At 58.5% G+C, this 14504-nt stretch overlaps 5 protein-coding genes across 5 annotated transcripts; 2 read left to right on the top strand and 3 right to left on the bottom strand.

Moving 5' to 3' along the window:
• Positions 1-787: 787 nt before the first annotated feature.
• On the bottom strand, positions 788-2488 carry EsH8_IV_000294 (uncharacterized protein; the record flags this gene model as incomplete). Its single annotated transcript, XM_083265184.1, has 1 exon — positions 788-2488. The coding sequence occupies one exon, from the start codon at positions 2486-2488 to the stop codon at positions 788-790; it is 1701 nt and encodes a 566-aa protein (XP_083124079.1).
• Positions 2489-2952: 464 nt separating this feature from the next.
• On the bottom strand, positions 2953-3840 carry EsH8_IV_000293 (uncharacterized protein; the record flags this gene model as incomplete). The annotated part of the gene is made up of 4 exons (XM_083265183.1): positions 2953-3272; positions 3324-3440; positions 3500-3613; positions 3720-3840. 4 exons carry the CDS (start codon positions 3838-3840, stop codon positions 2953-2955), a joined length of 672 nt encoding a protein of 223 aa, XP_083124078.1.
• Positions 3841-4651: 811 nt separating this feature from the next.
• EsH8_IV_000292 (uncharacterized protein) lies at positions 4652-6795 on the top strand (the record flags this gene model as incomplete). The annotated part of the gene is made up of 6 exons (XM_083265182.1): positions 4652-4655; positions 4730-4786; positions 4904-4945; positions 5075-5170; positions 5223-5519; positions 5573-6795. 6 exons carry the CDS (start codon positions 4652-4654, stop codon positions 6793-6795), a joined length of 1719 nt encoding a protein of 572 aa, XP_083124077.1.
• Positions 6796-8095: 1300 nt separating this feature from the next.
• Positions 8096-11381, bottom strand: EsH8_IV_000291 (GTPase RIA1; the record flags this gene model as incomplete). Its single annotated transcript, XM_083265181.1, has 2 exons — positions 8096-11263; positions 11319-11381. 2 exons carry the CDS (start codon positions 11379-11381, stop codon positions 8096-8098), a joined length of 3231 nt encoding a protein of 1076 aa, XP_083124076.1.
• Positions 11382-12413: 1032 nt separating this feature from the next.
• Positions 12414-14045, top strand: EsH8_IV_000290 (translation initiation factor 3 complex subunit L; the record flags this gene model as incomplete). Its single annotated transcript, XM_083265180.1, has 3 exons — positions 12414-12728; positions 12824-13864; positions 13962-14045. 3 exons carry the CDS (start codon positions 12414-12416, stop codon positions 14043-14045), a joined length of 1440 nt encoding a protein of 479 aa, XP_083124075.1.
• Positions 14046-14504: the final 459 nt, after the last annotated feature.

Below are 14504 nucleotides of genomic sequence, written 5' to 3'. Positions count from 1 at the left end.
TGCTGGACCCCTTCCCCTGTGGGCCACTCCGGGTTCGCCAGGTGTCCACTGTTATCCCACCACCTGCTGGCCGCTGCCGCTGCCGCGCTGCCGCAGAATCGACGGGATTCAACAATTGCTTGCATTAGAGGGCCGTGCCCGCTGCTCAATGCGCCCGTGCGTTGGATGGGACGCTGTAGCGTCGGAGCTAGGGCTGCTCCAGTGAGCTAGCACGTGCAGTAGACGTCTCCAAATCTGCCAAACCGCGCCCGTCCGTCCCTACCGTCATCACCAGGGCTTGGAACCTTGCAGGGCCGATATCTCAGACCGTGAACCGACCCAAGATGGCTATGTCTTAGTGAGTGAGATAAACATGGCAAGGGGCATGGATGTGCGCAGGGACCAGCGAAACGTCGCTCCGTCAGTCCCAACGTCCAAACACCTTCAATTGAGCCATCTCGTCGTGCAAAGCAAGCTCATGTCTGGCCGTCATCCCCTTGGTCAACGGTGTATGACCCCGTGTTATTCGGGCGCCTGGTTTGTGTACCATCTGGGCCGGGACATCTCCCATCCGCTTACGTTATACACGCGCTGACTGCCCTCACCATCCCTTGGAGAATTGAGACAACAAACACGGCCCAAAACGTTGAATTACACATGGCAAGCCAACGGCGGCTACGCTATCATTGCTTATGCGAGTCATGCGCAAATGACATCAATTCCCCAGACATATAGCTATCATCTACCACTATCTCACCTACACTACAGTCAGCCAAGCATCATTATCAAGCCTGCATGTCAGTGATCTTCAGCCCGTATGAACACCACCGTACAAATCTGGCCCAACACTCGAATTTATGTCGAAAAACAGCGGCACAACGGGACTGTATATATCACTCGGAGGATTGTGCTCAAGTCCAACTTCGACCCTCAGCCTGCCACAGACGGCTCCATTCCCGGACACCAAAACCCGTGACTCGTCCAGCTTGTTCAGCCAACCATCCATGAATTGTTTGCGAGCCAGTGTACTCTTTTCGTTCCTATGCCTCTCAAAAAAGACGCGCCTCCACCCTGATTTCTTACAGCTCATAATGATGAGAGCCCAATCCCCGCCGTCATCGCCAATGTCGAAGTTGCGAAGCCGTATGCAAAAGCCCTTGATCTCTTTACCAGCAAGCGTTCTGGTCGAGTAGGGTGCCACCTGAACAAGCCCAGCTGCGGGGTCGAAGCCCGCAAAATCATCGTAAACGTGCCACCTCTTCAACGCGTTGTTGCAAGAAAACAGCCGGAACAAGACCTGTGTAGATCCAAGGCCGGATGGTTGAGTGTGTTCCCGGGTATGTCTTATTACAATGAGCTGTGATAGCTCAGAAAATCTTGGAAAGTATACAGCGATCGCAGGCTCCGCCACGTGCTTAGTAGGGATCGACAGATTCGCCAGTGGCCTGAGTCTATCTCTCCTGAACGTCGAGGACACACCAGTGGCCCACAATGGTATACAAATGATAGTGTCCTCATGGTCATCCGTGTCGTATCTGCAGTCGAGAGCTGCGTAGACTGTCGACGAAGAGTAGGTTTTGATGAGCGGGAGTGCTATGGAAAGGCCAAGGTTTGACATGGTGAACTCCTTTTGGAACGGCGAATTTCTCAACGGATACATTCCGCCCTTGATCACTCTACTGCAGCCAGCAAACACTGAAGGGTGTGGTGCCATCAGGGAAATCCAGTGCTGGCGCTGGGGTTCCATCGTCTTATCGGTCCAGTCCCAGGCAAAGAGGCTTTGATCCGTTGACATCTTCATGATCTCTTCTTGCAGTCTTCGAAAGGCCTCGGAACCTTCGCCGTACAGTAGAGGCATGTGTATCTGGAATATTCCCAAAAGACAGTAGGCCATGTCCTCGCTCCGCGTCGTCTGGCGGGTTGATGCCCATGACATTCTCTTGGCGAGGCAGGCCGAATACAGAGCCTCTGGATGGAGGAGAACATTAGTTTCGATCCCGGTGATGGAAACGAGCGATTGCGCGAGGACGGCCTTGCTGCCAATAGATTCCCAAGTGCTATCATAGAACGTCATCCTGGTAGGTGCAAGCAGCTCTTGCAAGGTCCAGCCCCTTGTGAACCACCGACATTGACTCAAGGATGTTTGGGATTGGCCGGGCTCGAGGTCTTCCAAGTACACATAGCAGACGGAGGATCCCTGGTACCATGCAAACATTGAGTTGATGGCTTCCGACAGCTCGGCGCTGCTTTTCTTGTCGATGCAGTCCGTGTCCACCCAAACATGACTGATTCCTTCCTGCTGAGCTATACGGCATGTGTTCTTGATCTTTTGGAATCCATGTTTGGCCTCTGTCCGGACTCGTGAGTCCGGGCCGCCTCGCTCCCATTCCTGCCACTCTTGAAGCGCAACTTCGTTCAGGCCCCACGTATGCGAGAGAATGGCGTACTTGGGGCGAGCCGACTCGAAGAATTCTTCGAGGTGCAGAGTTGAGGTATTGATTAATCTCATGGTAAAGCAGATTTCATATAGCTCGATCGGGGACTAGCCAACACCAAGTGGAGAGGTACCGTTGCAAGGCGATCGTGTTGGGAGGGGCAATTCAGTCTGCAGAGCCTCACCCCCAAGGATCAGGGGGACCTCCATGGTGATTGGCTAACTTCTGTGCGTGCAAACCAATCAGCATCAAGGGAATGTAACGCGAAGACTGGCCGTCGCAGTACTTGCGATTCACCGACTTCAACCAACGTCACTAAATCAATTGCGGCTGGTCATTCGGGTCGGCTAGCAAGGAAGCATATTCGTGTAAATGGTGCTGGTACCGCAGTAATAACACCGCAAAGGAGATGGAAGGAGTATAGAAAAATACAGCGGTCAGGGAGGGGCCCACTGATATAATGATACAATTTGTGTCTGTTGGTACATTCTATTATACTGTTGACAAGATAATACACACAAAGGAAACAAAACAAGGCCTAGTTCCTTGAACCTGGCGGCTGCGCTGCGGGCTCTTGTTCTTGCGACGGTGGTCGGGCTGCTTCCTTTGCAGCCCGCAGCTCGACGATTTTGTCGTCGATCAAGGCAATTTCGGCATCGATCTTTAGCATTTTCTCGTCAATCATTCCGCGATACTCGTCGTCTGAGAGCTTCTTGAGAGGGCTCCAACTTGATTCGAAGATGCTCTTCTTCTTCTCCGTGACTTCAGGTCTGCCTTGCACACTATTGACGATAGCCTGGCCCGTTCCTCCAACGAGCGAGAAGACAAGCACTCCGGGAATGATGTTTTTTGGGCCGCCTGAAGGTCGCTCATTAGACTGTATTTCGTGACAGAGGAAAGAGCACTCACGAATCAGTCCGCCAACCATTCCTGCCGTGCCTCCAGCAATAGTACTTGCTTGGATCTTGGATGAGTTGGTGAGCTTCCCTTCACCACCCCAGGCAGTCATAACCACTGTCCTTGAGACTGAACATTAAGAAAATCAGCATCCGGCCTCACACATAACAAGGTTTGATGCAACGTACGCCAGTAACTGGAGCCAAGGGCAAACCACTGAATCCCGGATGCCAGAGCGAACAGTGCTGGTGTAGAATCGCGGACGATGCCGGCAGCGATGCCACTGAACACGCCAAAGGTGCCTGCGTAAGACTTTGGTGAGCCATATGATCCAGCATTGTGGATAGATGCTCTTGAATAAGAATCAAGTGAGTTCCGATAGCATCCTTCTCCTATATAGCGACTTACCAGTCAAGGCGCCAACTTTCAGGGGCGGGCCCATGAGTTCGACCAGTCCCGGCGGCAGCAGACCCCGGCGCTGCTGCCGCGGCGGCTGCTCTGCCGTGTTGCCGCTCGCATCATCTGCCATGATGAATATGGCGGGAAGTTGCAGGAAGACGTCGTTGGGGCGGCGAGTGACGACCTGAGGGCCCGGCAGATATCAGATATGGCAGTTGATGTTCTGGAAGCTTTCCGCAAGGGGGGCTGACATGCAACAAACGGGGCGAAACCAAACAAGCGAGGGAGCGTTGCAAATGTTTCGTGCGGCTCAAAACAGTTTTACCCGTGCATACCCGCTAGATGCAAATGCGGGCTTGACTGCAAGTGCACATCATACCCTTCTGCCGCCGACCTTAAGCTTCCACAGTGAAGGGAGCGCCCAGTGCTTCAGCGTTTCCCCTCCCCCCGTGGCTCCGGAAGCCCCTCTCAAAAAATGGGATTGTTCAATCACGGGTTTTCCCGGCGTTGGTGGACCGTGCACTTGGCGGGGCGCTAGGTCGAAAAGGTGAGCTAGGCCGTGGCGGGGCTAGTGCCTCCCACCTCCGGCCACCTCGAGAAAATTGTCCAACCCTCACAAACTTTCAATCACCCTCTCTGCGCGGGTAAAACTTCGACCTTTCCTTCAAAGACTCAGCCCCAGCAAATCAACGCAAGCTGGGCCCAACAAGTCTATCGCATACCTCTGACGTATCGTATCGCCCATCGACTTCATCGACTCCCGGCGCTCGAGATTCCCTTTCCTAGGCGGCATCTCACCCTACAAAATATCCCTCGGATATCCAGTGCCTCCGCACCACCACCCGCACCCCTACCGAATAGCCGCTCCGTTCGGCCACTACAACTCCCTGCATCGCGCCTCGATCTAAATCGTTGCGCGAAGCCGCCTCAACACCGCAATCATGGGTGAGTAACCCGTCCTCTGTCGCACACTGCTGCCTCGCCCCGGAGCTGGACCAACGCTAACCCTGTCGTCATAGCGCCCAAGAAGAAGGAACAGCAGAAGATGTCGCTTGGCGACTTCCTGCAGGACTCAAGTCAGTCGCAACCCCTCGACAGCCTTTGCTTCATACCCCCGACTGCCGCCCTGTCGGCCCCTCTTTTGGCCGACAGGTTTGCAGCGCATATTTCGGACATGGACTGACATCTAGCAGGCTACGGAGGATCGTGGGCAGATGAGGTCGAGGATACCTACAGTGAGTTTCCGATACTGCTACCCAGCCATGCCCATAGACTCTTACTAACATTTCTGTAGCCGGTATGCGATACTCCCATGTCTCAGCCTCGCGCCCAACCGTTCTTTTCCCACTGACAAGTCGTTATAGGCACCCAGGCTCTCCCCCCTGCCGAGCGAGCAGGCTACCGTCCCAGCCAAGGTGGCTGGGGTAGCAGCGGCGGCGGTGGCGACCGCCCCGAGCGAAGTGAGTTTAACAAACGTGGGGAAACAAACGACCGCTTCTAACCATCCGATAGGAGACTATGGCGGCTACTCTTCCATCCGTGAAAACCTTCCCCAGCAGCTTCCCGACAAGCCCCCTTACACCGCTCACCTTGGCAACCTCTCGTACGATGCTACCGACGAGACTGTCAACGAGTTTTTCGAGGGCTGCAACATCGTTAGCGTTCGCATCATCGAGGACCGCGAGCAGCAGCGCCCCAAGGGCTTCGCCTACGCCGAGTTTGGTGACCTTGAGGGTTTGAAGCAGGCCCTGACCCTGGATGGTCAGACTTTCCAGGGCCGTGCCATCAGAATCAAGATTGCCGATCCCCGTAAGGACTTGTCTCTAAGAACTATTACTTCACAAATGCTGACTCTTCTATAGCTCGCGGCGGTGACCGTGGTGATTCGACCCGCGACTTCAGCGACTGGTCCCGCAAGGGCCCCCTGCCCGACTTGCCCGGACGTGGTGGAAGCGACCGCCGTCCCTCCGAGTTTGGTGAGCGTCGCGCCCCGCGTGAGCCTCGCGAGCCCCGTGAGGATGACGGCAAGGTCCGTGACTTTGGCAACTGGGAGCGCAGAGGTCCCCTTTCCCCTATCGCCCAGCCTGAGTCTGGCTCCCGTGACGGCAGCCGTCCTCGTACCAACGACGGACCCCGCGAGTTCCGTGACCGCCGTCAGTCTCCCGCTGCTTGGGGTGAGGGTCAGCCTCCTCGCCAGGAGTCTCGCCAGGACTCTCGTCCTCCCCGCCCCGAGCGTGTTCCCACCGCTGCCGACAAGGACAACCAGTGGAGAACCAGCATGCGCCCCGACGCCGCTGCCAAGTCCGGTAGCCAGTCTGGCGATGGCAGCGAGGCCCCCTCTTCTCCTGCCGCAGCTCCCGCTGCTCCCGTTGGCCGCCCCAAGCTGAACCTGGCCAAGCGAACTGTGTCCGAGGCCACCGACCTTCTGTCCCCCTCCGGCACTGACTCTAAGGCTAGCCCCTTCGGTGCCGCCCGTCCTATTGACACTGCCGCCAAGGAGCGCGCGATCGAGGAGAAGAAGCAGCAGGTGATCAAGGAGAAGCGCGAGGCCGAGGAGAAGGCCAAGGAAGAGCGCCGTCTCGCCAAGGAGGCCGCTGCCAAGGAGGCCGAGGAGAAGGCTGCCAAGGAGGCTGAGCAGGAGGCTGCCAAGGCCAACGGCGAGAACAAGGAGACCGAGGAGGCCGCCAAGGAGGAGGCCGCCCCGGAGGCTGAGGCTGCCCAGGAGAACGGTGCTTCCGACGAGCAAAAGGTCCCTATCCGATCCAGGGAGCCGAGAGAGCCCAAGGAGCCCAAGGAGCCTCGCGAGGCGCCCAAGTCCCGCGCTACCGAGTCGAGCAGCTGGAGATCCGCTGCTTCTGAGCAGAGAGGTCCCCGCGGCCCCCCGACCGGACCCCGCCGTGGCGGTCCTGGCGGTCCTCGCGGTGGCCGGGCTGAGGGTGCCCGTCCCCCTCGCGCCAACGGCCCCCCCGCCGACAAGCCGGCGTCCACTTCTGCGGCCGCCGAGGGTGATGCCCCTGTTGACGATGGTTGGACTACGGTCCCCAACAAGGGCCGACGCAACGTTGGACCTCGGGGCACTGCCTAGAGGGCGGGCGTGCGTAGTCCTATCATCCTTCAGCGTCCAGCCGGGCCCGATGGGGTTGAGTCCGCATTTGTCGCTGAGAAGATGCGCCCGCGTGTCTGCATGCGGAGCCTAGACGATATTTCTCGTCACATATACCCAGATGACTCCGAATACGATTCTGACGAACGACTTTACGCCACGAACCGCTTACTTGGGGCTTGACGGGCATGATTCTCCTCTTTTCCGATACTTTGCTTCCTCCCACGAACAAAACCGGCTCACGGATCGCTCAAGAAACATTTTCCTTTTTCTCGGCACCTCTGCGGTCCTTGCTTTGATGGCATTGCCATCATGGGCAAGACGGTCTCCTCGACTCAGCGACTGGAGAAGGCGCGCATTCGCACGCATTCATCGGAGTTTGCGAAGTGGTTACTTAAAAAAAGGTTCATGGATGTTGGAATGGAGGGGCTCATGACCATGTTTTATTTTTCTTTTCTCTCTTTTTCCTTTGTCCTCAACCCTCTGCTGCACTCGACACTCGCCGAGGGTCATGTCAAGGTCAGCGAACCTATCCGCCAGGATTTTCTGCTCCAAGTGACAATGGAGCATAGGGAATTCACAATCTCAACCAAAGTTCTACCACTCTCGACTCCCCTTTGCGGAATGCGACGCCCAGTGCAACGATAGATCCGTCCAATCGTGTTATTTGAACACGGACGACTGTTCTACGTTTTGATGATTTCTACTTTCCCTGTCCTCCTCGCATCACCCTCTACAATGTTTCGTGGCTTTTAAAATGATTTTTCAGGCCCCCTCTCCTATCCTTCCCTCTCCCCCCCTTCGATACCAAAAAATGATGGCGAGCTAGCTCATATCTTCCGGGCCTTGGTTCTTTTTCTCTGCGATGAATGGAAAATGGAACGATGGTGTCTGGGGACGGAGCGAAGTCTTTTTTGACGATGTTTTTTAGTGTGTCGGCGACTGTGGGTAGTTTGGGGGACGGGCCCGTGAAATGCAAATAGACGATAGGCAAGGGAATGAAATAAAAAGTACAAAATAATTGCTAGTCTCCGCGATTCGCGATGTGCGGCTCATGACCATCCCCAATGGGGTTTGTGGTGGGCAAGTCATTATCAACAACCAACGTGATGCTCTCTTTAAGAGCTTTTGTTTACAGAATTTTCTTTAAACCCATCACGGTGATGAAGGTCACTCATGTACAAATCAGATTGTCTTTGGATTACTCGCTACCGTTTTTCTAACCTCTTATTCCCAAGCCCTAACCCATATATATATCCCCAGCCGGCCCAGCCCAGCCGACTTACCTCTTCAAGGTCTTCTGCTTCTCCGCGTCTCTCGCCACGTTGCGTCCTTCGACCAGCAGGCCCTTCTTCCTCCTGACGCCGTCCATGTACCTCTTGGCCACGTTCTCCTTGTCCGCCAGCTCGCCGAGGTCCTCGAGGTCATCCTCGGTGAACGGCACCCAGAAGGGGTCCTCGTCGAGCACCTCGTAGCCGGCGAAGATGAGCTGGGGCTGCGCGGCGCCGCTCGTGCGCTTGCGCATCTCGTCGGCGAAGCCGAACGACTCGGCGACGGGGAGCACGGACTGGATGGTGAAGAAGGGCGTGCCCTCCTTCATGGCCTCGGAGAGGACGCGGCCGCGGCGGCGGGTGAGGACGTCGTAGACGCGGCCGAGGACCTCGGTCGAGGCCTGGATCTCGACGCTGTACATGGCCAGCATCAGCCGCGAGGACCAGTCGAGCATGCCGGCGCGGAGCGAGGCGGTGAAGGTCTTGATCACCTCGCCCGTCAGGCGGGGCAGGCGGTCGCGGGCCGTCGGCGGCGTGGGGTCGTCCTCGGTGGTGTGGATGACGACGTCCTCGACAAAGACGGCGATGCCCTGGACGGGCTCGTGGCAGAGCGGGCCCTGCGCGGTGGCGAGCTGGAAGGCGTAGGGGATCTTGTCGGCGACGTGGACCGGGCGGAGGGCCTCGTCGGCCTGGGGCGCCGCGGAGCCGTCGCGCTCGGCAGCCGGGGAGAAGAGCTTGGCGAGGAGGCCGTCCTTGGTCGAGTCGATGAGGATGTTGGGTCCGGTGCGGCGGGGCCCGAAGGCGGCGATGCGGTCGACGGCGGATTTGAAGTGCTCGCGGCCGCCGCGGCTGGACTCGAGGGCCGACTGGAGCTTCTGCTTGAAGTCGTCGAGCGACATGATCTTGGCGGCGGTCACGTCCGTGTCGACGTCGACATCGATCTTCTCTTCGCCGTTGGCGGCGCCCTCTGCCTCGCCCCCTGCGGCGGCGGCTGTGCGGTCCGAGTACATGCGCTTGATGACGTCGCCGTTCTTGAGCAGGAAGTCGGTGACGTCGGAGGGCAAGGGGCGGACCTGCAGGCGGATGGAGACCTGCTTGGAGGACGTCGTGCCGACGACGACGCCGCGGCCGAGTTCCTTGTTCGCGGGGGGTCGCATCTCGTCGGCGCGGACGATGGTCTCGCGGTACGGCACGATAGGGGCGCCCGCCTGGATGTCGCAGCGGGCGAAGCGCTCCTTGAGATCCGTCAGGCAGCGTTCGAGATGCAGTTCGCCGGCGGTCAGGAGGACGTGCTCGCCGCTGCTAAACTGCTCGTACTCGGCACAGGGGTCGGACTGGACGAGCAAGCGCAGGCCGTGGATCATCTTGTCAAGATCGGCGGGGTTGACCGGCTCGAGGGCGACGCGGACGATGGGCTTGCCGAGGTTGGCCACGCCGGCAAGGTTGACCGCACCCTCGATCTGGCTGCAGAGGGTACCGTTCTTGAGGAGGTGGCCCTCGAGGCCGCCAATGCCAAAGACGACGCCGGCGGGCACGGAGTCGAGGGCCTCGAGGTTGCGGCCCATGAGCATATACAGCGCGGTGACGGTGATCTGCACCGGCCGGGGGGAGGAGTTGGGGTTGGCGGGGGACCACTTTGGCGGCACGACCCAGAGGGAGTCGCCGACGGTCAGTGTGCCGGAGTACATGCGCGCGAAGCCGATGAGGTGCTCGGGGTCGATCTCCTTCTCCTCGTGCTCGGGCGCGTAGTCGTCGAGGTTGACTTCTTCGAGCGCCGTCGTCAGGTCCTCGACGCCGTTCGCCTTGGAGTTGGCCGCGGCTTGGGCGCGAGCGGCCTCCGCCCGCTTCTTGCGCGCAAGCTCCCGCGCCTCGTCGGCCGTCAGCTGGCCCGTCCGGCGCTTGTTCTGCGGCAGCTCGCTCTCGGGCACGGAAACCATTTTGCTGACGTACGCGACGACCGGGTCGGACGGGGAGGTCTTGAACGAAACCATGGCGTCCCTGATCTTTGCGTCGACGGCGTCCGAGCCGGGGACGTTTTGCAGAATCTCCGGCAGTCGTTCGGCCTGCGCCGCCGGCGGTGACGGGAGGGACTCCACAACGGAGACCAGCATTGCGGTCGACAGCGGGAGCCAGGACGAGAAGACGGTGGTCAGCAACAGCCGAGGGTCTCGGGAACGCATGATGTGAGGGGGGATGGTGAGCCCGAGGGACTTGGTGATCTTCTCCAACAACGCGGGGTCACCCTTGCCGTGGTCGCCGCCGACAGTCGCTTGGTAGGCCGTCCAGATGGGCTCCAACACCAGCTGAACAAACATGGGCTTCAGGTTCCTCCCCTTAAGATGCTTCTGGCCCAGAATCTTCTTGGTCTTGGGGTCGAGGTAGAAGCTACCCCAGAGCACCTTTTCCATCGTGCCCCGCTTGATGCCGAGCTTCTTCTCGTACAAGCCCGCAAACTGCCGCACGGTAAAGGCCCACCCGTCGATGGCACTGCTGAAGATGACGTTGTTCTTCTCCGGCGCAAAGTAGAGGTCCTCGTCGTCGCGCTCCTCGAACTGGAACTCGCCCGACTCGCTGACCTGCTCGACGCCGGCCTCCTTGGCGGCCGTGGCCTGGACGCGCTCCTCCATCCGCTCGCGCCAGTTGAGGTCCTCCTCCATGCGCTCGCCCTGGAAGAAGCTGCCGAGCACCGCGTTGACCTGTTCGAGGATCTTGCTGAGATGGGTGTAGGCCTCGCCGGGCGACATCTTGAGCTCGGTGACCAAGCGGTCGATCTTGTTGATGACGAGCAGGGGCTTCAGCTTCTCGGTCCACGTCTGCCTCAGAACCGTCACGGTCTGACTGCAGACTCCCTCGACGGCGTCGACCAGGACGACGGCGCCGTCGCACAGGCGCGAAGCGGTCGACACCTCGCTGCTGAAGTCGATGTGGCCGGGCGAGTCGATGAGGTTGATGAGGTACTCCTTCGCTTCCGGGGTGGCGTCCGGGGCTGACCTCCTCAGCATGGAGAAGTAGAGTGAGATGGCGGAGGATTCCATGGTGATGCCTCGCAGCTGCTCGTCGGGCCGCGAGTCCAGGTACCGGATCTTGCCGGCGAGCTTGGGTGAGATGATGCCGTTTGTGGCCAAGAGGGCGTCCGTCAACGACGTCTTGCCGTGGTCGACGTGGGCCAGAATGCAAATCTGACAGGATCATTAGCGACGTCATTTTGCGCATCCGTCACGAGGGAAGACGTACATTCCGCACATCGGTGGCATGCCTTTGCAGGCTGGCCAGCTTTTCGGGTGTGACAACAGGCATGATGAAAGGCTTATGAGGTAAAGAGACGGGGGACGTAGGAGGGCGAAGGGGGTATCAAAAGGTCTATGGACAGAATGTAATGCGGGGACGAAAGAGCAAAGTGAATGCGAAGCGCAGGTTGGTATGTATACGCCTCCGGATCTTGTCTAAAGCGACCGGGTTTCTGCGTCGCAAGAGGTGAGGCCTGGGGGGCAGTGTGGCTTGCGCAAGTCAGAACCGTTGGCCAAAGTCGCAATGAGGATGATGATTCGACAACTAATTGGTCCTGGCCTGTGACTAATAGACTGCACCCAACCGGGATTCAGATGAGTTCGAGAAACGTGAACGAAGCGCCTTGATTCGCCACTTTTTTTCTCTTTTTTTGGCTGCAAGTTTTGCACGGACAGCGATGACTCTTTTTTGTCCTGCAGCTCGTCGGAATGAGTAGTGGTCCTGGTTGTTCTTGACCAAAGCTTGACACAAAAAAAAGAGGCGGAGGCTCTGTGATGAGATGACGAGTGATGAGTGATGTTGTATAGCGTATGTATCTATGCAACTTTTTTTTTTCCCTTTCCCTGGCCTGCCCGACTGCTCCCTCTGCGTGGCCCGGCTTGGGATTGCTTGTCTGGGAATCGGGTCGGTTTAGTGACTTCAGGTTGGAATTACCTCAGCGGCAAAGCCTCCCTACCCCGCCACGACCCCGCCAAAGCACCGCTTAGTCGCATTCACCACGCTAGCCCCTACGCAACTTGTCCCCCTCCACAGGCATATCGCTCTATCGGGTAACCCTAACTCGCCAAAAATTCGGCCAAACTCTTGCGATAACCTCAGCAAAGCCCCTCAAACCCGCGGGATTAGCAGCGTTTCGAGGAAAAATTTCCCCTACCCCCCACCCACGCGAGCGATCGACCCGACCGCCTAATCTGTCCTCAACTTTCCCGAACGAGTTGACGACCACCTTTCCATCGCCCATTCCCCCTCGGATCCGGACGCATTTTCTCAACTTCTATTCCTGGTACTAGGAATAGTGGCCCCCCGAAAAACACCGACAAAATGAGTGGCTACCAGAATGGAGAGCGGCCCGTCCGCGCCGTGGACGACGACAGCGACGTCGAGGAGGAGGCCCTCGTCAACGACTACAAGGAGCAGGTCCAGTACGAGGACAACATTGGCGAGGACCTCGAGCAGGTCAACTCCCTCACCATGGCCCAGCAGACCGACGACATCCAGTCGCGTCTCGCCGCCGCCGCCCAGCCCCTCGACTTCTCCGCGCCCCTCGAGGTCAAGTTCCAGAGCTACGACTCCTACTGCAGTCTGTTCCACTTCATCCTCAACAGCGAGGGCCCCGTGGACCTCGAGCCCCCCTCGGTATGCTCCCCTCCCCTCTTGGATGCCGCGGTGCCGCGCAGCAGAGCAGATGGCGAAATGTGTGCGACGTGACCAGCTAACGTGTGCCGCAACAGTACTACTGGGCCTGGGACGTCATCGACGAGTTCATCTACCAGTTCAACTCCTTCTCGTCCTACCGCATGCGCATCGCCCGCCAGGGTAACAACGAGGAGGAGATGCAGGTCCTCAAGGAGAACCCCAACACCTGGGGCTGCTACAGCGTCCTCAACGTCCTCTACTCGCTGATCCAGCGCTCGCAAATCACCGAGCAGCTGGCCGCCATGCGCCGCAACGAGGACCCCATGGCCGTCGCCGGCGAGTACGGCAACAAGAACCTGTACCGCATGTTGGGATACTTCTCCATCATCGGTCTGCTCCGCGTCCACTGCCTTCTCGGCGACTTCAGCCTCGCCCTCAAGACGCTCGACGACATTGAGCTCAACAAGAAGGCCATGTTCGCCCGCGTCATGGCCGCCCACTTCACCACGTACTACTACGTCGGCTTCAGCTACATGATGATGCACCGCTACGCCGACGCCATCAAGATGTTCTCCCACATCCTGGTCTACGTCTCCCGTACCAAGAACTTCCAGAAGAACGCCCAGTACGACTCCATCACCAAGAAGAACGACCAGATGTACGCCCTCATCGCCATCTGCGTCGCCTTCCACCCCACCCGTCTCGACGACACCATCCACTCCGCCCTGCGCGAGAAGTACGGCGACCAGCTCCTGAAGCTCCAGCGCGGCGGCCCCGAGTCCCTGCCCATCTTCGAGGAGCTCTTCCGCGCCGCCTGCCCCAAGTTCATCTCTCCCGTGCCCCCCGACTTTGAGAACCCCGAGTCCAACATCGACCCCGTCGAGCACCACCTCGCCGTCTTCATGGAGGAGGTCAAGATCAACATGTGGAGCCCCACCGTCAAGTCCTACCTCCGCCTCTACACCACCATGGACCTCAACAAGCTGTCCGGCTTCCTCGAGGTCAAGCCCGACGAGCTCCGCTCGTGGCTCCTGGTCAACAAGCAGCGCACCAAGCAGCTGCGCTGGACCGACCACCCCAGCCTGTTGGATGGCGACCTGATCAACGTCGGCGACCTCGACTACGCCATGCAGGGCGTAAGTAACACCCCGTGCCAACAAGGCCACCTCCCCCTCCCCAACGCTATATTTCGTTTCGCGTAAGATATGCAAGTCAACTAACATGGACGCGCAGGACCTGATTCACATCTCCGAGGCCAAGGTGGGACGCAAGCTGGTGGACTGGTACCTCCGCAACCTGTCCCGCACGTACGCTTGAGCGACGGCAGCAGGAAACTAGGGCCTATACCAACCAGGAGGCAAGGTGGGGGGGGTGTAGGCGTGGAGCTGGCCGCGAAGGGGAGGAAGATACGAAAACGGGGGACCGCGGTCGGCGAGGCAGATGTGCGTGCGTGCGCGCGTGTGTGCGTATGTGTGTGTGTGTGCGTGTGTGTAGTTATCGAGACCTGCCAGCGGGTACATCTCCTCCTCCTCCTCCTCCACTTGACGACACCTGTGGTCGAGGCAGAGAGAGAGAGAGAGAGAAGGGGAAAAAAGTGGAAAAAGCTTGGGAAGAAATGGGGGGCCCGGTAGAGGGATGCTCGCATTGTTACGGCGTTCAGGCGTCTTTGCTTCCTGGAACACTGGACCTGGTTGGCTGGGCGGGAAGAAGTGAACCAAACGGGAATAATTAGAATTGAGTACGACGTCCATCCGAAAGACTTTCGAAGCGGTAGCT

Source organism: Colletotrichum jinshuiense, chromosome 4 (assembly GCF_051148585.1).
Source record: "Colletotrichum jinshuiense chromosome 4, complete sequence".
In the NCBI taxonomy this organism is placed as follows: domain Eukaryota; kingdom Fungi; phylum Ascomycota; class Sordariomycetes; order Glomerellales; family Glomerellaceae; genus Colletotrichum; species Colletotrichum jinshuiense.
This window is presented reverse-complemented; position numbering and strand designations above follow the sequence as displayed.